The sequence below is a fragment of the Macaca nemestrina genome, chromosome 5, assembly GCF_043159975.1.
Source record: "Macaca nemestrina isolate mMacNem1 chromosome 5, mMacNem.hap1, whole genome shotgun sequence".
Classification (NCBI taxonomy): Eukaryota; Metazoa; Chordata; class Mammalia; order Primates; family Cercopithecidae; genus Macaca; species Macaca nemestrina.
Genome location: NC_092129.1, coordinates 68,745,287 through 68,769,641, shown reverse-complemented (window position 1 = coordinate 68,769,641; position 24,355 = coordinate 68,745,287). Strand labels below are relative to the sequence as shown.

The 24,355-nt window shown below is 45.9% G+C and overlaps 1 protein-coding gene across 2 annotated transcripts in view; it reads left to right on the top strand.

The window, feature by feature from the left end:
* Positions 1 to 8,576: 8,576 nt before the first annotated feature.
* LOC105489010 (LDL receptor related protein 11) overlaps positions 8,577 to 24,355 on the top strand; it is a 40,741-nt gene continuing 24,962 nt past the window's right edge. Inside the window, exons 1-2 of one of the 2 annotated variants that reach the window (XM_011753576.3) lie at positions 8,577 to 9,519; positions 14,230 to 14,387. In XM_011753576.3, coding sequence (XP_011751878.2) covers positions 8,907 to 9,519; positions 14,230 to 14,387 — 771 coding nt within the window. In that variant the 5' untranslated portion in view covers positions 8,577 to 8,906. The remainder of the gene's footprint in view (positions 9,520 to 14,229; positions 14,388 to 24,355) is intronic. The other variant, XM_071096588.1, reaches the window with a different exon arrangement.

Genomic DNA, 24,355 nt, shown 5'->3' with positions numbered 1-24,355 from the left:
CTATAGTAATCAAAACAGTATGGTAGTGGCATCAAAGCAAACATATAGACCAATATGGGAACAGAACAGAGAGCCCAGAAATAACCCCACACATATATGGTCAACTAATCTTTGACAAGGGTGTCAGGAATATGCAATAGGGAAAGGATAGTCTCTTCGATCAATGGTATTGGGAATACTTGGTAACCATATTCAAAGAATGAAGTTGGACCTTTTTCTTACAACCTATACAAAAGTTAACCCAAAATGTATTAAGATTTAAATGTAAGACCTGAAACTGAAACTACTAGAAGAAAACATAGGGGAAAAGCTTCTTAACATTGGTCTTGGTAATAATTTTCTTGATATGACACCAAAAGCACACAAAAGCAAAAACAAGCAACTGGGACTGTAAAAACCTTCTGCACAACAAAGGAAACAATCAACAGAGTGAAAAGGCAACCCATAGAATGAGAGAAAATACTTGCAAACCATATATCTGATAAAGAATTAATATCCAATGTTGGTCTTTAACACAGAAAGAACTCATACAACTCAATACCAAAAACAAAAACAAAACCTGATTTTTAAAAACTGTCAAAGGACATGAATAGACATTTTATTCAAAGAAAACACGAGTGGGCAACAAATACATTAAACGGTACTCCACATTATTAATAATCAGGGAAATGCAAATCAAAATCACAATGAGACATCACCTTGCATCTGTTAAAGTGGTGTTATCATGTAAAAAAAAAAAAAACGCAAGAAATAACAAGTGTTGGTGAGTGTGTGGAGAAAAGAGAACCCTTGCACACTGTTAGTGGGAATGTAAATTGGTATAGCCATTATGGAAAACAGCACAAAAAAAAGTTCTATTAGAAACAGAGCTAACATATGACCCAGCAATCCCACGTCTAAGTATGTATCCAAAGGAAATGAAAGCAGTATCTCCAAGAGATATCTGTACACCCATGTTCATTGCAGCAATGTTCACAATAGCCAAGATATGGAAACAACCTAAGTGTTCATTGACAGGTCAATTAAGAAAATGTGATATAGATACATAGATAGATATAGATATAGATAGATATGCAATGGAGTATTATTCAGTCACCAAAAGGAGGAAATCCTGCCATTTGTCACAAGATGGGTGAATCAGGAGAACATTAGGACATTATGCTACTTAAGTAAGCTAGACATCAAAATAAAACATTATATGAGTTTTCTTGCATGTGGAATCTAAAAAGTCAAACTTAAAGAAGCAGAGAATAGGCCAGGCGCGGTGGCTCAAGCCTGTAATCCCAGCACTTTGGGAGGCCGAGACGGGCGGATCACGAGGTCAGGAGATCGAGACCATCCTGGTTAACACGGTGAAACCCCGTCCCTACCAAAAATACAAAAAATTAGCTGGGCGTGGTGGCGGGCACCTATAGTCCCAGCTGCTTGGGAGGCTGAGGCAGGAGAATGGCGTGAACCCGGGAGGCTGAGCTTGCAGTGAGCCGAGATCGTGCCACTGTACTCCAGCCTGGGTGACAGAGTGAAACTCCATCTCAAAAAAAAAAAAAAGCAGAGAATAGAACAGTCATTGTAAGGGGCTGGGAGAGACGTTGCTCAAAGGGTCAAACTTTCAATTATAAGATGTGTAAGTTGGATCTAATGTACAGAATGGTGACTATAGTTAATAGTACTGTATTGTTTACTTGAAATTTGCTAAAAGAGTAGACCTTAAGTACCCTCACCACACATACAACACACACAATGGTAACTGTGTATGGTGATGGATATGCTCATTAATGTGATCATGGTAATCATATACAATGTATATGTACGTAAAATGATCATGTCATATACATCGAATACATACCATTTTTTATTTTTTTTTGAGATGGAGTCTCACTCTGTTGCCCAGCTTGAGTGCAGTGGCACCATCTCGGCTCACTGCAACCTGGGCCTCCCGGGTTCAAGCGATTCTCCTGCCTCAGCCTCCCAAGTAGCTGGGATTACAGGTGCCAGCCATTATGCCCAGCTAATTTTTTTTTTTTTTGTATTTTTAGTAGAGATGGGGTTTCACCACGTTGGCCAGGCTGGTCTTGAACTCCTGACCTTGTGATTTGCCCGCCTCAGCCTCCCAAAGTGCTGGAATTACAGGCGTGAGCCACCGCTCCAGCCTACAATTTTTATGTGTCAGTTATACCTCAGTAATGCTGAAAAATGCAAAAATAACAAAGCCAGGTGGGATAGAAAGCAGGTGAGATGACAGAATGGAGATCTGCAAGCCTCATGATGTGATGAATAGATGAGCTGAGAGAGGACGATCCCAGCCAACACTTAACGAGCCTTTAGCGCACACTCGCCATTGTGCCAAGTGCTTTATGTGCTGTGTTTCACTTAATCCTCACCACACTTGTGGGAAGCAAGGTGAGGCAATTATTCCTATATTACAGAGGGGTGATCTGGTGCTTGAAGAGGGTAGGTGACTTGCCCAAAGTCACACAGCCAGCACGTGTTGGACACTGCTGTTATAAGCCACCCTCAACACTGGGCCGTACTAAGCAGGCTGAGTTGCCTGAGCTTCAACGGCATTTTAAAATTATTTAAAGGACCATCACTTGGGAGTAGGTATAGGTTGCTCTGAGTGGTCCCAAGAGAAGGAACTGGGACAGATACTTGGTAGCTACAAAACAGATTGTAACTGAATATAAGGAAAACATTCTAATGAATAGTAAGAGTTGCCCAAAGATGGAAGGAGTTTTGGTGTGTGAAGGCGAAACTAGCTCAATTTCCCCAGAGAACTGATGTTTGCCATTTTTTTCCTATTAAGCCTAGAAATGGACCCTGCTTTTCTTAATGCTTAAAACTTACATTTGTCTTATCTGAATTCCTTTTTCAGGAAAACTTTCGACTTCCAGATAATATGGAGGAAGTGAAACTCACATCACCATACCCAAATAATGAGACACCAGACTCTTCTCCTTACTCCTCCATAATTCCTGTTTTCCTAACCAACCATCTGCTTCCTGTTGACCAATTGTTCTTCCTTACCCCTCCTTATTTCCTGTTTTCCTGTGGGTAGCTACAGCCCTTCCCCACTATATACACACCCAATTTAAGTTGGTCGAAGATTTGAGACTTATCTCCACTTATCTTTATTTGGCAGCGCCAAAAAAAGCCTTCTTCCCCAAAAATACTTGATCCAGTGATTGGCTTTCTGTGTTGCAAGCGACGGGACCTAAACTGAACCCCTGGTGTTTCAGTAACAAAATATTGCATTCCCTACCTGTGAACTGGGGGTAATAGTAGCACGTGCTGTGTAATTGTTGTTTTAAGTAAGTAAGTGACTTGCAGAACTCAGAACGATTCCTGGTAGTCATAGCACAGTACTTTTTATAAGTGTTTCTTAAATTTAAAATGAAAATTAATGAACATGTCAAGCAGACATGGGGCACTGCCTTAGTCAATGCAGACGACAACTTTTCAGGATTTTCCCCAGTTACTACCACGTCCTTCCTCTAAGAATGGCCTCTTGTTCCATCCTCAATGAGGAGAGGGAAGGCCGTGTTTATAGCCCTGTTTGTGCCTCATGGTCTCTGTACACTAACCTCAGTTTAGGGTGGACACAGGACCAAGCTGGACTCATCAGAGTCTCTCTCTTGGTACTGATGGTCACTGTTCTGAGTTTCTGTTCATTGCTGCAGGTGAGGTGAGATAAACTTAGGCTCTGTACATGGAGGGCAAAAAACGTCAGACTCAGAGAAGCGTGAATCAGATGTGCAGAGAGAAGTGGAGACCTCAGACTACTTGGTCCCAGAAGAGAGAAGCAACAACTGGAAGACCAGCTGCCTGATTGCTGAGGGTTCTGCCGTGTCTGGTCCAGGCTCTCCTAAGGCCCAGCCTCATTTCCTCTCTGCCTGTGAGTGCATGTGTGCAGCCTTTATAAAAAGTACTGTGCTACGACTACCAGGAACCGTTCTGAGTTCTGCAAGTCACTTACTTACTTAAAACGACAATTATGCAGCACGTGCTACTATTTACCCCCAGTTAACACGGTAGCTATTTTTTCTTTGAACCAATCTAAAATGAGTTTCTGTTGTTTGCAATCCACAGAGATTTAACTGGGACGAACCTAGAACACTGGGCTGCAAGGCAAGAACTCCATGAGAGGAATTCCAGGTAGAAGGACAAGTAGGTGCTCAGCGGAGAGATTTGAGATCAGAAAGTGTCAGGCAACTCCTGTCTTCACTCCCTCCCTTTCTCAGGGCTATGTTTGCACTGTTCTCTACTTCCTCTTTTCACTGTTCCATTTGTCCCCTTCTGCTGAACAGTTTCTCTCTGCTATGGTCCCCTTCCATGTCCCCTGGAGCTCACCTCGCTTCCCAGCTACACTTCCCTCCCTGACTCAGTTTGTTGAGTCAGTTTGTTGAGTCAATTTGCTGAGTCAGTTTGTTTCTCAATTCTGTTTTTACGTTCCTTAGGTAGAATATCTGATTGGCTCTGCTTGGGCCAGGTGTTCATTATAGATTCCATTCCTAGTGAACAGGGGGTGTGGTCACCTGGGGGTTGCGGCTGCCCCTTCCAGGGATGTGAGCAGAGCAGATCCCATGAAAGGGGTACTCCATGAAAGGGATATGGAGAAGGAAGAATCTTAGTGCAATGGCCACTCAGTTGGGATGCTGTAGAGGAGATTCAGGCTTCAAGTGGTTTCATGACTTCTAATCTTGGGAAAGGTCCTTCATTTCTGTTGCAATAACAACAACAACTAGCATTTATTGAGCTTCTACCATGTGTCAGATGCCCTTCTAAGCACTTCACATGCACTGATTTAACTTATTCGATGCCTGTAAAAGTATTTAAGATGGGCAGTAGTGGGGAGGGGAGGGCAACAAAAAACGATGGTCACTAGGGTGTTGCTATAGATTGGATGTTTGTAACTCCCCAAAATTCCTATGTTGAAATCTAATGTGATGACATTTGGAGGTGGAGACTTTGGGAGATGATTAGGATATGAAGGTGGAGCCCTCACAAATGGGATTAGTGTTCTTATAATAAAGATCCCAGGCCAGGTGTGGTGCCTCACGCCTGAAGTCCTAGCACTTTGGGAGGCTGAGGCAGCCAGATCATAAGGTCACAAGTTCAAGACCAGCCTGACCAACATGGTGAAACCCCATCTCTACTAAAAATACAAAAATTAGCTGGGCGTGGTGGCACACATGCCTGTAATCCCAGCCACTAAGGAGGGTGAGGCAGGAGAATCACTTGAACCCAGGAGGCGGAGGTTGCAGCGAGCAGAGATTGTGCCTCTGAACTCCAGCCAGGGTGACAGAGAAAGACTCTGTCTCAAAAAAAAAAAAAAAATCCCAGAGAGCTCCCTAACCCCTCCCACCAGGTGAGGACTCAGTGAGAAGATTGCTGTCTATGATCCAGGAAGTGGGCCCTCACCGTCTGGTGATGGTGTCTGCCAGTGTGGTCATCAGTGTCTGCCAGCACCATGATCTTGAACTTCTCAGCCTCTAGAATTGTGAGGAATAAATTTCTGTTGTTTATAAGCCTCCCAGTCTGTGGTATTCTGTTACAGCAGCCCAGCTAATATACCTGTCATCTCATTCCAACATTCAACAAACTGACCTACAAAGTCCAAATCTCAATTTGATCCACTCTTACTCTTAATGATCTGTCTTATAAAAGAGAAACATATCTTCCTGCCATTTTCATCCTCACATAAAAATTCTTCTATCCATTGATAAGGTTTTGATGTTTAGGCTTTTAAAACAAAGATAGTTTATTTCTGAAAAAAACAGAAAGGAGAACAAGAAGAAGAAGATAAATCATAATGCACAATGCAATGAAACTTGGTTTCTAAAAATAGCCTTATTAACATATAAGTGACTATACCCACTTAAAATATACAATTTGATTAACTTTCATCTATGTATTCACCAGTGAAACTATCACCACAATCAAGATAATGAACACACCTATCACTGCAGAAGTTTTCATGTGCTTCTCTGTAATCCCTTCCCTTCCTACTCAAACTCATGCCTCTTCTATCACAAGCTTTCTCCACTCTGGCTGTTGAGAACATGAATATATTGCCTGGCCAGTGCAAGCTCAGAAGTTTTTCTGCCGGCTTTTTTCTAGCGGTTGCCTCTGTGTCTTGGGAAGTTTTCTCACATGCATGTACCTGGTCGAACTTCTGCTGAAGACTCAGAGGAACCCTGCGCAGATCTCCAGAACTCCCTCCTTCCGTTGCACTCTCTCTTCTCCAGTACTCTAGCCACCCTGGCCTCCCTGAATTCTCAGCTCTATTTTCCAACTCAGATGCTATTTCGGTTCCCCTGTCTGCATTGCAGCTTGGAAACCCTCGCCAGGCAGCAAGCTGGAGCAAGCAGCATGTTCACTTCCTTTGTCTCCCTTCTCTTGGGCCCTGCATTGCCTGTTGCTCAATGTCTGAAACCATTGTCTCATACATTTTTTCCCATATTTTTCATTTCAGGCTACAGAGTAAGTTCAGTCCCTGTTGCTCCCTCTTGGCTGAAGCAGATGTCAACACTTATTTTTAAAAAATAGAAAATAATTTACAACAAGCTCATTGTACAAAAAATTCAACAGCTATACAGTCTTATAAATTATAAAAGTCAATATTTCCCCTTCAGTACTCCCAACTTACAGCCCAGAAATAACCACTGCTCACAGTAAACACAACATTAAATAATGTTCACTTCTCCCAAAAAGGCCTACTGTGAAGTTGCAGATGCAGGAAAATCTTTGGTGGTGCTGGAGAGATTTAGAAATGAATGCACCTGAGAAAGGCTGTCCTCTCCCCTGTCCACTTCCCTACCACGGAGTATGTGAGCTAGGGCTCACTCTGTACTGACTTCTCTTTCACTGTCCCAGAGGCAGGAGTGAGGTGGTCAAAGTCTGTGAAGTCCACATAAAATCATGTATGTGAAAGTGTTTGGCCAACTTTGAAATCATATCCAATTCTTAGTTAATATTACATATTATCATATGTTATTTTTAATATTAATAATTTATATAACAACTAGTCCTTGGAGGGTTTGATGATACCCTCAGTCAGCATTTTCATCACTGGTGAAAGTTTCTCCTCATAACAATCCTGCTCAAGCTCTCCAGCTCAAGCTCTCCAAACGTTATGGCAAAAAATAAAAATAATAAATAAAAAGCATTATGTTGTTTCAAGGTCATCTTACAGTGACTGCAGTTGTATGGGATGAGTATCCCCTATGCGGAAGAATCTCCAGGTCAAAGTGGTACAGTCCAGACACAGCCTTTAGAGCTAAGAGGCCATTTCTTTCAGCCTCAGAAATCACTCAAATATAGCCCTGCAAAAACTTTATAATTTCTCCCTTTCATGGAATGGCGAGTAACATTGAGCTTTTTTCTTTCTTTTCTATTTCTGCCTTTTAATTTCACCTCCCACTCTGGTCTGGACCTGCAAGCAATGGGTTCCTAAATCAGCTCTGGAGATAATAAAAACATAGCAGAGACTGATATTTTCCCATCCAATTATTTATTCTTTCCCTCCTACAATATAGACACTTAACAATGTTCTACTTACAAAGTGCGCATCCACGCAAAAATTTCCGGACAGGCTAAAAACCATAAAGATGTGATCCATAATCAGGAGAAAAATGAATCAACAGAAACTGATTCAGAAATAAACAAGAGGCAGACGCTGCTCACAGAAGTCTAGAACTCCAAGGTGAAGCCCCCACTGGGTTGGACATTTTCTTATTCCTTATGTCATTTAAAGCACAACTCCCGAGATTTTACGTGATCTAACAGCTAGACGCCTCTCCGTCACAGGTTGTAGAGATTACTCCCAGGTCCCCACGTTGGCTCTGTTCAGATTTTTAGTTATATTTGTGGAAATCTGAGTGCATGTTGTCACACACAACGACTGCTTTTTATGGGTTTTGTTTTTATTTTTAAAGACAGGGTCTTGTTCTGGCCCCCAGGCTGGAATGCAGTGGTGTGATCATATAGTTCATGGCAGTCTCGAACTCCTGGGCCCAAGCGATCCTCCCAGCTCAGCCTCAGGACTTACAGGCGAGCACCAGCTCACCAGGCTTGACTTTTGTGTTTTTAAATAGACTGAATATCTTTCAGTACTTCCCACCCCCACCCCACCAGGCCCCGACTCCGCCACCCCTAACCCCGCCCCACTTTGTACTACCCAAGCACATCTTGGGAACCTGATGCGGAAAGTCAGGGACGCTGGAGGTGAAGGGCTCAGGAGCCTGTACGGTGGTCCTAGGTGCGCGTGCCCCCTCTCTGGAGTAGTCCCTGGGGTCACGAGGATTTGAAGAGACGCCCTCCCTTCCCACTGCCCCTGTTCTCCCGAGTGCCAGGCCCCTGTGGACAGGCGCCCTGGGCAGGTCTAGCTGGTTGCTAAAGCCTGCTGGGCCCAGACATGAACCCCGCCCTGGCTGGGAAGCGGCGCGGGAGTACAGCAGTTCTCAGGCTGCCCTCCCCCGAGCCGGCTCCCCCAGCCCTGGAGGAGCCGGCGCAAGACGCGCGGGGGCGGGGCCGCGCGGAGGGGCGGGGGCTCACCAAGGCTCCACCTCGCCGCGGCCACTGTTCGCACACCTGGTGCTGATCAGCTCCGCAGCCGACTCGCCGCCACCCAGAGCGCCGCGGACCGGGGCGGAGAGGCGCAGAGCGCCGCGCAGCCTCCGGCGAAGGCAAGGAGCGGTGCCCGGCTGGGCCGGCTATGCCTCCCGCTACTGCGGTTCACGCCGGCGCCCGCGCGCCCGCGGCCTCGGGGAAGCAGCCAGGTTCCGGGGGTGCCGCGCTGTGAGGCCGGGGCCTAGAGTCAGCCGCGGCCGCGCAGGAGGGGCACAGGGCCCGCGCTCGCGGGCGCCCGCGTCCCCGCCTCGGCTCGCTGCCCTCGGCTGCCGGCCGCCATGGCCTCCACCGCCCGGGAGAGCGCGGGCTCGCGGCGCCGGCGACCGCTGCGTCACGGGGCGCTGCGCGGGCTGCTGCTGCTCTGCCTGTGGCTGCCGAGCGGCCGCGCGGCCTTGCCGCCTGCGGCGCCGCTGTCCGAACTGCACGCGCAGCTGTCGGGCGTGGGGCAGCTGCTGGAGGAGTTCCGCCGGCAGCTGCAGCAGGAGCGGCCGCAGGAGGAGTTGGAGCTGGAGCTGCGCTCGGGCGGCGGCCCCCAAGAGGACTGCCCGGGTCCGGGCGGCGGCGGCTACAGCGCCATGCCGGACGCCATCATCCGCACCAAGGACTCCCTGGCGGCGGGTGCCAGCTTCCTGCGGGCGCCGGCGGCCGTGCGGGGCTGGCGGCAATGCGTGGCGGCCTGTTGCTCCGAGCCGCGCTGCTCCGTGGCCGTGGTGGAGCTCCCCCGGCGGCCCTCGCCCCCGGCCGCCGTGCTCGGCTGCTACCTCTTCAACTGCACGGCGCGCGGCCGCAACGTCTGCAAGTTCGCGCTGCACCGCGGCTACAGCAGCTACAGCCTCAGCCGCGACCCGGACGGCGCCGCCCTGGCCACAGCGCGAGCCTCACCCCGGCTGGGTAAGCGCACGACTGAGGGGCTGGCCTTGGCCAGAGCGCTCGGGTCCCGCAGCGCCCTCGCCAAGTTGGAACGAAACACACTGGTGTCAAGTTATTTTAGCCGCGGGCACCCAGAGGAGTTTCCGGCATGGGTTTTTCTGTCTTAAGAGGAAGCCCAGTAGATTGGCAGAAGCGGGCGGGCGCGTTGAGGTGCTACTGGAATTTTTCTAGGCTTGAAGAGGAAGGCTGATCTGAGAGGATTCGTGGAAATATGATTTAAAAGAGGAGAAAAACTCAGAGAAAAAAGTTTGTTTTAGTCTCATGGGTTGTATAAGGCATGGTTTCTGTTACGTAATTGCAAGAGCAAAATCTAATTAGATGCCGGGCTTCTTATAACACCCACTGCTGTTTCTTAACGTGGCTCTCCTGACTGCTTGCGGTGGCTTTCATCATACAAAAATGGGAGGAAAACTACTGCTCCCTTTTATAAAAAGTGAAAAGAAGGGACTTGATTTTCATTGAAAATAGGAAACTTTAAGGCCGGGCGTGGTGGCTCCTGCCAATAATCCCAGCACTTTGGGAGGCCGAGGCGGGCGGATCACCTGAGGTCAGGAGTTTGAGACCAGCCTGACCAATGTGATGAAACCCCATCTCTACTAAAAATACAAAAATTAGCCAGACCTGGTGGCATGCGCCTGTAATCCCAGCTATTTGGGAGGCTGAGACGGGAGAATCGCATGAACCCAGGAGGCGGAGGTTGCAGTGAGCCAAGATCGGGCTATTGCACTCCAGCCTGGGCCACAAGAGCGAAACTCCGTCTTAAAAAAAAAAGAAAAAAGAAAAAGAAAATAGGAAACTTTAAAGCATGTTTCTTAAGGACTAAAAATGATGCTGACTCGACGGTTTGACTTTTTGTAGATGCTCTGAAGGAGAGAATCAGGACACATACAGAAGGCACAAAAATGGTTGTGGTTGGACATGAATGTCATGGAGGGAATAAGAGACCTTGATTGTGCCAACGTGTGGTCATGCTCTGTGTGTTTAATCTTGCCCTGTTGCTGTTTGATTCGTAATAGCACGAATGATATCAGCAAGATGGGGGCAGAACTCAGCCCCTTTGGAAGTGTGCATTCTCCAAAACCTGTGGATCCATTAAAACAGTCGGGAAATCTGTGTCCATCAAGTCTATCACATCCTGCCTCCCTCCCCACCTCTAGGTTAGATGAGGCTCAGAACCCTTGTCAGGGGAGCAGGTATTAAAGGGTCACCCTGTGACTGCTTGGCCTTGAGGCAAACACTGGGAAGGACTCCGTAGCTTTCCCGCTGAAGTGGGGGCAGGTGGCACTTTCAGTTGGACCCCCATCAGCATCGCTGAGGCCCACGACGGCTGTTCCACACACATCCTCTCTGCCCAAACACAGACCAAAATATCCCGGCAGCAAAGAAACAAAGTCTCTTCTCTGTGTTCTCACTACTTACCTGGAAGAAACTGACACTGCCTACGTGAGCTTTCCTATAAACCCAGAGGAAACCTTTTAGAAGGAAAACAAACAAGGAAAGAATATGCCATAGAAAAAAAATTTAAAGTTTAGATTAAGAGGCTGGGCACGGTGGCTCATAACTAACCCCAGCACTTTGGGAGGCCAAGGCGGGTGAATCACTTGAGGCCAAGAGTTAGACACCAGCCTGGGCAACATGCAAAACCCCGTGTCTCCTCAGAGGTGGAAAAAGGCAGAAGAACAATTTTCTTCCTAGGTAGGGGGTTGTTTACTTGGCTTATTTAAATCACAGTTACTAGTCCTCACTCTTAAGTGACTGGAAAAATGGGACATGCCTTCTCCATAGTTAGCAATAGCATGTAAAAAGAAACTGTGCTTAATTCCTTGTAATATGCTTTAAAAAAAGAAAAAAAAAGGCATCTTCCCTTTGTGACTGGCAGCAGCATTCTCATTCAGAAAAGCCCCATCTCTAAGAGCCCCAGGCCCCTCACATAAATCTCCTTGTTCCTGGATGGACAAGATCTGGCTGCTTTTTCTCACGGTCTGATAATGAAATGCAGACAGACTGGGAAAGAAGGGAGTTTATTTCTGCAACTGGTGGCAGGAAGATGGTTGGAGTGACTCACCAGACCAACTCAAAGTTACAAGTTTTTCTTCAGTGTTTATTTACATTTGATTCCATCTCTGTGCCTGCGTGAGAGTGCGCACCTACAAGCAGGAGTGTTGCATTCACTCTAATCTTTAGGGTCTGGGGTCTGGAAAGTTTCCCTAGAGCCTTGGAAAGATTTCTTTAATTGTAAGTGGCCCTGATACAAGGTGTATGTGTAAGAATGCCTTCAATCAGACATTAGGGTCTGAGAAAGCCCAGGTGAGGTCTTAATGTATTTGTTTTCACATTCCAGGCCTTGTACTCAGGCACCAGTTTCTCCAGCTTGAGTGTTTAACTTATGCATTCATCAGAATTATGGGAAAGGATTAGTGGAAACTGGCTGCTCTGGCTGCTAATGGCGTTGGTGCTGGGCATTGAGGGAACCACTAGAAGAGAAGAGAATCCTGGAGGGTTAGGTCCTAAACATCTGAAAGGCAATGGTAACTTGCTGAAGGGTTTTTCCTGCTCACAGAATGACCCAGTCAGATGAGCATTCCAGAAGAGTCATTTCAGTTGCAATGTATCAAGAGTCGTCACCCTTTGTTCTGTAATGAGAAACTGAGGTGGGATTCCAGTAAGCCCTGAAACTCAAGCACTGGGATGCCTGGCTTGGCCCTTTAGAAGTTTGTTTAGGTAGCAACATTGGCCCCTGTGGAGGAAAGTGATGGGCTCAAAAGCAGGAGGAGAGGCGGTGCTTTGCAGCACTGTGCAGGGTGAGCCAAAGAGGGGCAAGCCCAGCCAGCACTCGAACCAGAGCTTTGGCACTGAAGGAATGGGGAAGTGGATGCCAAAGAGGGTGTATTACACAAACCTGTAGAGTTTTTCCAGTTCTGTTGCTGCTGCTTTAAAATATGTGTGCATTTGGGTGAATTTACTAAGAAGCTTACATCAATTAAAATTTTGGTAACTATGCTCTTAGAAATGTTTTCTTTGTGTAGCTTATCCTTTCAGTCATCTCTGTAGCAGCTGTCAGTCAAGCATTAATATTGAAATAAACGTAATTAACCTTATATTATTTAGTACCATTCTAGGTTAAAGGTAAATATAGGCTGGGTGCAGTGGCTCACACTTGTAATTCCAGCACTTTGGGAGGCTGAGGCGGGAGGATCACTTGAGGTCAGGAGTTCAAGACCAGCCTGGGCAACTCTCACTACAAAAGAGTGAAAATAGCTGGGTGTGGTGGCGCATACCTGTAGTCCTAAGTACTCCGGAGGCTGAGGCAGGAGGATCACTTGAGCCCAGGAGTTGGAGGCTACAATGAGTAAGTTATGATTGTGTACCAGCCTGGGTGATAGAGACCCCATCTCAAAAGCAAAACAAAACAAAAACAAAGGTAAATACAGATTTGTTTTGCTGTTGTAGTCATCTGAGCATGCTGACTTCTGTTATAAAAATTAGTTATTAGAGGCCAGGCGTGGTGGCTCATGCCTGTAATCCCAGCACTTTGGGAGGCCGAGGCAGGTGGATCACGAGGTCAGGAGATCAAGACCATCCTGGCTAAAAAAAAAAAAAAAAATTAGCCGGGCATGGTGGCAGGTGCCTGTAATCCCAGCTACTTGGGAGGCTGAGGCAGGAGAATGGTGTGAACCCAGGAGGCAGAGCTTGCAATGAGCAGAGATAACGTCACTGCACTCCAACCTGGGCGACAGAGTGAGACTCTGTCTCAAAAATAAATAAATAAATAAAAAATAAATTAGGTATTAGAAGCGGTGGACTTCTTCAATTTTCCTAGATGAAAAATTGGATTCCAGAGAATTTCGATGCAGGCTTTATTTTGTATGGCTCTAAGAATCTGGCTTAACTTTTCAAACTTAATATATTTTCCATTCATTGAATACTTTATATCACTCCTATTTTTAAAACTTAAGGATAAGAAAAAAAGAAAATCCATATTAGAGGTGAATTTGGTGTTTTTCAGGTTTGTTTTAATAAACTTTTCAAGGCCAGGCGCAGTAGCTCATGCCGGTAATCCCAGCACTTTGAGAGGCCGAGGCAGTTGGATCACCTGAGGCCAGGAGTTCGAGACCAGCCTGGTCAACATGGCAAAACCCTGTCTGTACTAAAAATACAAAAAATAATTAGCAGGATGTGGCGGCACACACTTGTAATCCCAGCTACTTGAGGCAGGAGAACCGCTTGGACCCGGGAGGCAGAGGCTGCAGTGAGCCGAGGTCGCGCCATTGTGCTCCAGCCTGGGGGATAAGAGCAAAACTCCATCTCAAAATAATAATCTTTTAAAATAAATTTTTTTAATAGTACTTTGAACTTAAGTGATTTTAAAATTAAGTGAAAAATCCACTCTAGAAAATAAAACTGCTTCTCCATATTTACACATTGGTGGGACCTAGTATGCTGCCTTGTCCCCAAAATTGCTACCAGCCAGCACTCCACACAGCCTCTCCTGCGCATATTATAGCGAAATTCCACAGTCTTAAAATAAATAGAAAAACAATTTCCATTTAATATGCATTCTCTTAGCAGTTCTTTGCTGCATCATATCTATTCAGCAAACAAGATACCTCTCTTCATAAATTAGAAAAAATAAGAAATCATCTTTTATGAATTATTTATTTTCTTTCTTAGAAAAGGATGCGCCTCCACTTAGCAAGGCTGGGCAGGATGTGGTTCTGCATCTGCCCACAGACGGGGTGGTCCTAGACGGCCGCGAGAGCACAGATGACCACGCCATCGTCCAGTATGAGTGGGCGCTGCTGCAGGGGGACCCGTCAGTGGACATGAAGGTAACGCATGTTGTCACTGCTAACAAAAACGGGTATTTCAGTGAAGTGGTCTTTCGTAATGTCCTGCCACTTCATGCTCCCTAAATGTCTGTGTACGCTAGCAGAAGGCATAAAATGGAGAATGTGTAAAACGGATTGTGCCAAAATGGTTTATTATCTCAGTGTGCTTTTCTGCTGAGTGAGCAGCAGTCTCGATCATTTGTCTTGGAGCCTACCCTCCTTCTTGCTGCTGTTTGTGACTTGTCTAGAGGACAAAGACACTTCAAGGAAAAAGACTCATACTTTGTTTTAATGACTCAGATTACTTTTTTAAAGTTCTATTTCTTTTTCTTAGCTCAAGATCCAGGTAGAAAATTTGAAAACTACAAAAGAGTCTAAAGAGGACAATAACAATAGGATGAACTTATCCTTCACACGAGCCAGAAAGTAAACAGCTTACCTGGCAGCGAGGTCTGCTGGGGTGCACCAGGCCTGTGAGGGAGGGAGGCCAGCATGCGGTGCTCCTGCCCGGGGCTCCTGGGATCGCCGCCGATGGAAATCAGCCATGTGCCCGGTGGCTGCCTATCCTCAGGAAGTCTTGAGTGGTGAGACAAGCGGCTTTTTATTCACCCTGTCAGGGTGAATTCCTGGCTTAGGCAAATAAGCACTTCCTGACTTAGGCAGATAAGCGGCATCCAAACCACTTCAGTTAGGGAAAGTGGAAAAAGAGGGTGAGGTAAGGAGGCACTGATTTATATTCTACTGGAACCAAAACAAAAACAAATCAGGAAGTCCCTCACCACTGATTGAAGTAAGAGTGATTTTACTCCCCGATTATATTGTGTTAGAATTGGACTCACCCTTGTCCAGTATGGTTTGCCTTTGTCCCCACCCAAAAATCTCACCTTGCATTGTAATCCCCATAATCTCCATCTGTCAAGGGAGAGACCAGGTGGAGGTTATCGAATCATGGGGGTAGTCTCCCCCATGCTGTTCTCATGATAGTGAGTGAGTTCTCACGAGATCTGCTGGTTTTATAAGTGTTTGGTAATTTCTCCTGCCATCTTGTGAAGAAGGTGCCTTGCTTCCCCTTCGCCTTCTGCCACGATTGTTCTAGTAAGTTTCCTGAGGCTGGCCGGGCGCGGTGGCTCAAGCCTGTAATCCCAGCACTTTGGGAGGCCGAGACGGGCGGATCACGAGGTCACAAGATCAAGACCATCCTAGCTAACATGGTGAAACCCCGTCTCTACTAAAAAAATACAAAAAAAAACTAGCCGGGCGAGGTGGCGGGCGCCTGTAGTCCCAGCTACTCCGGAGGCTGAGGCAGGAGAATGGCGTGAACCCGGGAGGCAGAGCTTGCAGTGAGCTGAGATCCGGCCACTGCACTCCAGCCTAGGTGCCAGAGCGAGACTCCGTCTCAAAAAAAAAAAAAAAAAAAAAAGTTTCCTGAGGCCTCCCCAGCCATGCGGAACTGTGAGTCAATTAAACCTCTTTCCTTTGTAAATTACCCAGTCTTGGGCAGTTCTTTATAGGAGTGTGAGAATGGACTAATACATCCAGCATCCTTCCCAGCCTCTCCTCCAAACAAGAGCGACTTCCACAACACCTATTCCAAGGCTCATCTACCGTCTGCCTGACTTTTCCAAGGGCAGAAGCTCACTACTTCACATCATGTCCATGACATTGCTCATCACTGTATTGGGCAAGCAGGCTGCGCCTCCCCCTTCCTTCTGTGCATTGGTGCTGGGTCTTCCCTTTGGAGAAACACTGAACTCATCTTTTTATCCTGCGTAAAAGTTTTGGAGGTCTTTGGAAAAAAAAAAAAAGAACATCACCACTTGGTATGCTGTTCTCAGAACTCAGCACCCCATGATTTGTCAGATGTTCCTCATATGAATTGATTTTCAGGCCCACCACTATCCTGCCTTGTCTGGATTTTCTCATATTAATCCATACCCTTCTTAACATCTAATACCCCTAATTGAACCCCATATTTAAACTTTGGTTTTCTGACTCATCCATTACCTCCTGTGATCCAGATATTGCCTCTGCTTCTATTAATGAGCTTCATTACATGAACCATGTTAGTAGCTACATCACACAATAGGTTCGTGCTGCATTTTTCCAAGCATGTGTATAACAGCGACGCAGGTAGACCTCAAGTTATGAAGCCATCATCTAAATGACAGAGCCTACACTAGGGGAAGCATCTGTTACCAATTTGTGACTGTCTTAGAATGATATACATTCATGAATGTCCCCCAAAGGTAACACTCATCCTGCTGAGACTTCATCACAATCAAAACCCCCATGGGTTGAGCACCCACTGAGTGCCAGGAAGCTTAGAGAGCTCTGTAGTCCACTGGGACACCCTCACTTGTAGGCACATCCCCATTTGGTGGATGAAGACTGTCAGGAAACACTGTGGAAGACTTTGAGGTGGGCAAAAGATTACCAAGTACCTTTCAATGGAATGCTGGGGTTGGTTAGTGGATCCTTCAGGGTTAACATCTATAAGTTGCAGAAAACTGATAGTAACCAAATGATTCTTGTCCATAGAAATGCAAAAAAAAAAAAATTGGTATATAGGGGTAATTGGTATATAGGAGAAAATAATTGGTATATAGGAGAAAATAAGATTTCAAACATGACATTTTAGTACATGTAGATACTAACCAATCTATTAATAGATTCATTTCAGTACTGATTAGCAAACCCGTTTCAGTTTTGCATCTCCTAGCAACTTCTTTTTCGCATTCATGATTGACTGTATATATGTAGTCTTCAGATTCTTTAAATCAGTTGAACACCTTATTGATTCCCTCTTTAACTAATGTCTTTGAAAAATATTCATGCTATATTTGTGTGAGAGTCATAGCTTTACCATTTTGAGAATTTTCCTTTAACAGTAATTAACCTTCAGGAGCTATACCTCTGACCCCTTTAACTTGAGCAGCCTGATTTCACACCCCAACATTTCTGCCAGGAGAATTGGGCCTCTCAAATCAAATTCCTTTTTCTCTGAGAATGACTTCCTGCTGACTGGAACACTGATGCACTCTGCCCTCAAGCTGCAAAATGGGGCTAAGTTTGAAAGTTGTTGGGAATGGAGGGAGGGCAGTCACACAGCAGAACAGTTAAGTTAAAACCTGATGTTGGATGCCTTTGTTCCTAAGTCCCTTGACTGTCCCTAGCACCCAGGAGCATCCATTCATTGGGCTTTCCCCTGAGCGCCCACCTCCTCCTCTTCTTGAGCCATTCATCCCTCCTCTCATCTCCCCTGCTCTCCACCATCTGCATGGGCTCCTCATCCTTGTTCTCTCTTCTCAGGCAGAGTAGTGATCGCTCCCTTTGTCTCGCAATACTTTAAGATCAGGCTCTAGGGCCCATCTTTGCATGTCCAAGTGACCCAGACAGGTATTCAACCTGCAAGGAATTATGCTGTCAGATTAGTTATGAAACAATTAATAGCGAATTTTTAAGCATCTGGTATGTGTCCAGTACTGTACTAGACACTAAGCATACAGGAAAGCTCATGTTCCTGACTTATCTCATTCATTCGTTATTCATTCATTCATTCATTGACAGAGTCTCACTCTGTTGCCCAGGCTGGAGTGCAGTGGCACGATCAGAGCTCACTGTAGCCTCAAGCAGTCCTCTCACCTCAGCCTCCTGAATAGCTGGGACTATAGTCATGGCTAATTTTTTTTTTAAACTTTTTGTAGAGATGAGGTCTCACTATGCTGCCCCGGCTGATCTCAAACTCCTGGGCTCAAGCAGTCCTCCCTCCTTGGCCTCCCCAAGTGCTGAAATTACAAGCATGAGCCACAGCACCTGATCTGTGCTTTTCATTTGTGAAGACAGACTAGATGATTGGTCAGAACCAAGAGGCTATCCACTGGATTTAAAGTTATATATTTTCTGCCCTTACATCCACTTAACTGAATATTTACAAAACATCAAAATGCAAGATGACACATATTTTTCAGGCAGCCCATTAAATGACACTGACTTTCATGAGTATTATACATAATACATTTAAATCTGAAGTCAGAATGTAAAATATGACATTTGGGAACATGATACAAAGTAGGACATTCAAGGAGATTTGGAATTCATAAATCAGTACGTTGACTTACATTCATCAGTTGCTTAAAAGTTTCTAACTAAATGATTATCTTAGTCCATTTGGTCTGCTGTAATAAAACACTGTAACTCAGTGGCTTCTAAAGAGCAGAAATGAATTCCTTTCAGTTCTGGATGCTGGGAAGTCCAAAATCAAGATACAATCAGATTTGGTGTCTAGTGAGGACCCATTTCCTAGTTTATGACCAGCCATCTTCTCACTGTGTCCTCATAAGGCAGAAGAGGCAAGGCAGCCCTCTGGGGTCTCTTTTATTTTATATTTAAATGTATTTTAACTTTTATTTTAGGTTAAGGGGTACATATGCAGGTTTGTTATATAGATAAACTTATGACTTAACAGCTTGGTGTACAGATTATATCCTTACCTGGGTATTAAGCATATTACCCAGCGGTTTTCTTTTTCTCTAAACCTCTACCTCCTTCCATTCTCCACCCTCAAGTAGGTCCCAGCGTTCTGCTGTCCTGCTTTCTCTGTCTGTGTGTTCTCATTTAGCTCCCACTTATAAGTGAGAACATGTGGTATTTGGTTTTCTGTTCTTGCGTTAGTTTGCTGAGAATGAGGACCTCCAGTTCCATCCATGTTCCTGCAAAGGACATGATCTTGTTGTTTTTTATGGCTGCATAGTATTCCATGATGTATATGTACCACATATTCCTTATCCAGTCTACCATTGATGGGCATTTAGGTTGATTCCATATCTTTGCTATTGTGAATAGCACTGCAGTGAACATATGCGTGCATGTGTCTTTACAGTAGAACAGTTTGTATTTTTGGGGGTATATACCTAGTAATGGGATTGCTGGGTCAAATGATAGTTCTGTTTTAGTTCTTTGAGGAATTGTCACACCACTTTCCACAGTACACCACTTTCCACAATGGGTGAACTAATTTGCACTCCCACCAGCACTGTGTAAGCATTCCACCAGCATCTAGTGGTTTTTGTTTTGTTTTTTACTTTTTAATAATATGGGGCCTCTTTTATAAGGGCACTAACATGCCCTTCATTCATGAGCATGTATCTCCAAATGCCATCACACTGGGCATTAGGTTTGAACATGTGACCTTGGGAGGGCACTCAGCCATTCAGTCTACAGCAGTGACTTCAGAAAACCACACGTAAGGAAGCTTGCTAAAGGATGGACATTATTATTTAAACCAACAACTTCATTATTAAATTAAAACTTACTGCATCCTGGCCTACCTGCTGTACATAATTTTTTTAAATAGGTACTACTAAGTTTTTGTAACCAAGTATATACAATGTGTGTGTGTGTGTGCATGCGTGTGTGTGTATTTAGTCTATACATATATGAGAAGCCCAAACGTGTATTCCTAGCCACTAAATTCCTAGCTAGGAAGATGGGGTTGAGTCAGAAAACAGGCCGAGTCATTCATTGATTTGGCCAGAAGCCAACCACCAAAGGCTGTTACTGTTGAACAGGGATCTTGAGCAGAGATTAGAAGCTCCTGGTTTTATGATCATGTCTGTTTCCAAGTTACAATTGGATATGTTGTGTGTACATATGTAGATAGTTTTTTATCCTGAAACTTGGAACATATCTGTGAAACACTTTAAACCCTCTCTCCAATGTCATCTTAATGGGAGAAAATGTATAGAAGGGTCACCTGGGCCCTTAAAGGGAAAGCATCCATGTGACAGTTCTACATCTTCTAAATAACCAAATGCAAAGAGAGACAGCTCTCGTTAGCTAAAGGAATGAAAGGAGCCAGAGAAGGGACACTTAATCTGGATATATCTAAATTGGAGTGTGCTCAGGAGGCTGAGGTGATTATCATAATCTGCATCTGGACCCAGTGTCGCTGCATCAGACAGGCAGTGCCTGGGCAGGCAGTGGGGAAGCATGCCAAGGCCAGGTGTGGGGATGGCCCCTGACCCAGGGATGCTCTGTCCTTTCAGCCCCAGTGTTGACAAGAGGTTTCCTAGTGAACTGCAGGCCTGCAGAGTTTTAGTCTGACATTGGCACTCTGAGTTTTGGTGCCCAGAAGCTCAGTGACTCACTGACTTTTGCAGGGAGCTCTGGCACAGGGTGATGCCAGCAGCCTCATGGATGGCACATCCAGCTCCCTGGCCTCAGTGCTTCCTTGGTTTATTTTATTTTATATTTTATTTTATTTTATTTTGAGATAGGGTCTCGCTCTGTTGCCCAGGCTGGAGTGCAGTGGTGCAATCTCGGCTCACTGCAACCTCCACCTCCTGGGTTCAAGAGTTTCTCATGCCTCAGCCTCCCAAGTAGCTGGGATTACAGGCACGCACCATTTGGCTAATTTTTGTATTGTTAGTAAAGATGGGGTTTCACTATGTTGGCCAGGCCGGTCTCGAACTCCTGGCCTCAACTGATCCACCTCAGCCTCCCAAAGTGGTGGGATTACAGACGTGAGCCACTGTACCCGGCCCCTTGGTGTTTTTTAAAATCTCTGTTAACTTTGTCTCCACTCCGATGGCCATGCTCAGAATCTGGTCGTGACTCGGCGTCCCCCTGTCACACCCACCTTCTAAATCTCTGCTCTGAATCAATCCTGCAGCCCACTCCACCACTCACATACCATGGCGGGGGGGCCAGCACTTGCTGGTTCCTGGCAGTCTCAGGGCTTCCTGTCTGCTTTCAGGTTGAGCAGCTGGGACAGAGCAGCTTTCTTGTATCACCTTACTTGACTGAAGGCTGCAGGGCCTCACCTAGACATTCTCCAGCATGCCTGTCATTTGCAGCCATGCTCCCTTGTGTTCCTCAGTCCCAAGAGACAGTAAATGAGGGCGTAAGCTATTGTACTGCTGCCCGCCAGCAAGGTCTGCCTGGTTCTGAGCCAGGCTTAAAGAGAGCCAGAGCCTGCCACATACCCGCCCACCCCTCCACTTAGGCAGCTCTGAGCTTCACCACCTGCACCTTACCCTGTCTTTGTCTCACCTTGGTTCAGCCTGGTGCCCATAGGAAGAGGCCATAACTGACCCTCCTCTCACTGCAGTTGGAGGTGGGAGGGAAAGTTTCCAGAAAAAAGGAGACACCAGGCCCTGGTCCTACCAGAGCTCAGGCCTCCTGGCCACTGCAGTGACCCAGGCAAGAGACAGGGTGGGGTCAGAGCAAGGTGGTACCCGTGGACAGGGTGATACATGGTCAAATTCTGGATGTGTTTTTAAGGCAGACCCCGTGGGATTTCCCGAGGGACTGGAGGTGAGATATGAAAGAGGGATCATTAAATGCAATCTTGAGGTCTCAAACCAGAGTTCTAGTCTTGTTTTCAGTCTTATTTATCTGATTCTCTGATCTTATCTGACCGGATAAGATCTGGTCTTATCCGACAGATAAGACCTGAGCCCCAAGTCTTATCCGATCAGAATAAGATCTTATCTGGTCTTGTCCTGAGTCTCAGACTGACTTCCACTTTTATTTCAGTGGGTTCTGATTCCTAGCATCAGTGACCCACTCCAGGCTCTTTGAAAATTCTCTTATTGTCATTAGAGTGCTCTCTGCTGCCCTTAGTATTTTAGCACTCACATAAATGACCCGTTTGGCATTCTCTCAGTGTAGTTGGGTCTGAAGGTAATGTAACAGCATGGCAGTGAGCACTGCTTAACATCTCTTTGAAATAAACAACAAAGGGCAGGTGGCCATCGTTGCCAGCCCTCCAGAGTAAGGCTTTTGCAGGGAAAGTGATGGACAGCTTGTAGGCCGGTGTAGACTGTTTTACAACTCGAGGTCTCAATTCTGTCACTGTCTCAGTGAATGAAAATCACTTCATGGGAATCATTTCTTTATCTGTAAAGAGTCATTGTGTAATGTTGTTCAGTTAGAGATAAGAATCAACCAGTGGAAACAATGGATATATTTAAGCGTTTACTATGGGCCAGGCCCAGCTCTTTTACATGAGTTACCTTATTTGATCCTCATCAGGTAGGTACTGTTATTATTTCCATTTTACAAATGAAAAAAAAACTGAGGTTTAGAGACGTTAAGTGACTTGTACATCATCACCCAGCTGGTACAGGGTAGGGCTGGCATTCAAACCCATGTCTATTGGACACCGGCTTCTGTGCTCTTAACCACGCACTAGTGTTTCTTTCAGTGTGGATCATGGGTCACCTGGGTGGGCTGGGTAAGTGTAGAATCCTGGGTCCCGCTCTCCTGACCAACCCACTGACTCTGACTCTCTGAGGCTGGGACCTGGAAATCCATACCTTAGCTAAAGTGGCATAAAATACGACAACCACGGTGTCTCATTATATCACCTCTAAATGATTGTGAAGCATCCTGTGGGTGTGTATATGTAGTGTTGACAAATCCTCTAAGCCTAAGTCAGTCCAAATTCTAGGATTCCCTAATTAAAAACAAGCAGATGGTTCTTATAATAGTGCAATCCTCTGTAATTTCAAAAGTCCATTATTAATGCATCCATGTAATAGAATGTTGAATGGTCAGCATTCGGCAGAGGACACTATCCAGACTAGTTCATTTAAGCAGAAATGAATTTTTTTAAGTAGAATATTAAATGGGCAATAGAATCATTAGGAAAGCTGAAGAAACAGTCTTTTGGCTGAATGTCCAGCAAAATCCTACCACAGAGCTGAGCCTTAGAAGCTGTTGCTCCAGCGTGCTCAGCAAGCTGCCTGTGAATGTTGGGAGAGCAGAGGGCAAGCATGGAGCCCTGGGTTAGGGAGTGATCAGAACTGAAGCCCAGGAGGGCCTCTGCAAGGAATGAGTGGGGGAGCTTGGATAGAAAAGGAGGCCAAGGAAGCAGGGGTTTTCAAATAGCCAAAGTGGCCAGCGTGGCCAGATACAGTAAAAGGGCTAGCTAAACATGAATTTTTTTTTTTTTTTTGGGAGATGGAGTCTCACTCTGTCACCAGGCTGGAGTGCAGTGGGTGATCTTGGCGCACTACAACCTCCATCTCCCAGGTTTTCAAGTGATTCTCCTGCCTCAGCCTCCCGAGTACCTGGGACTGCAGGCACACGCCACCATGCCCAGCTGATTTTTGTATTTTTAGTAGAGATGGGGTTTCACCATGTTGGCCAGGATTGTCTCCATCTCCTGACCTCATCGTCCGCCCGCCTCGGCCTCCCAAAGTGCTGGGATTACAGGCGTGAGCCACTGCGCCCAACCATACATGAATTTTTAAAAACTAGTATTGCTGATCTTGACACCTAGATGGCTTTTGCTAGGTCAGTGAGTGACTTTTGCCAGCACTGTTTCAGGGGGACGGTGAGGAAAGCAGCTCCACCAGGTGGGCGAAGACTAAATGGGAAGTGAACCAACAGAAACGGCAAGCGCGGCACAGCGAGGCCTTTCAGTGAGCCCTTTCAGTGAGCCAAGTGGAGATGGGAAGGAAGCGGGGCTGTGATTGGCGAGCCCTTGGAGCTCAGGGAATTTTTTTATTTGTTGTTTTGTTTGTTTGTTTCTTAAGATGAGAGACACTTGGGCATTGTAATAGCAGAGCCATTTGAAAGAGAAGTGAGTCTATGTGTCAGTGTTCTAAAAGTCCTAGCAAGAAAGAGGGCAAGGACTAGAAGGAGGGGTTGGCCTGGAACACAGGAGGGATAGCTACTCCCTGCCGGCTCTCAGAAGGAGATGACAGTGGGTACAGGTAGGGCCCCAGGAGGAGGTGGGTGGTGGAGCCCTAGTCATGGTCCTGATTTTCTCCCTGAAGCTGATGAGGCCCCCTGCTGAGATGGAAGGGCCTGGATCCTGAGCGTGAGGCTGGGGATGAGGTGCAGGTTTGGAGCAGCAACTGCTGCAGACAAGAGAAGGGATTGTGTCAGTCAAGGTCTTGGCCACCTAAATAAACTAGAACTGATGAGTTCAAGGTGGGCCAGCTGCCAGCAGCATGTGA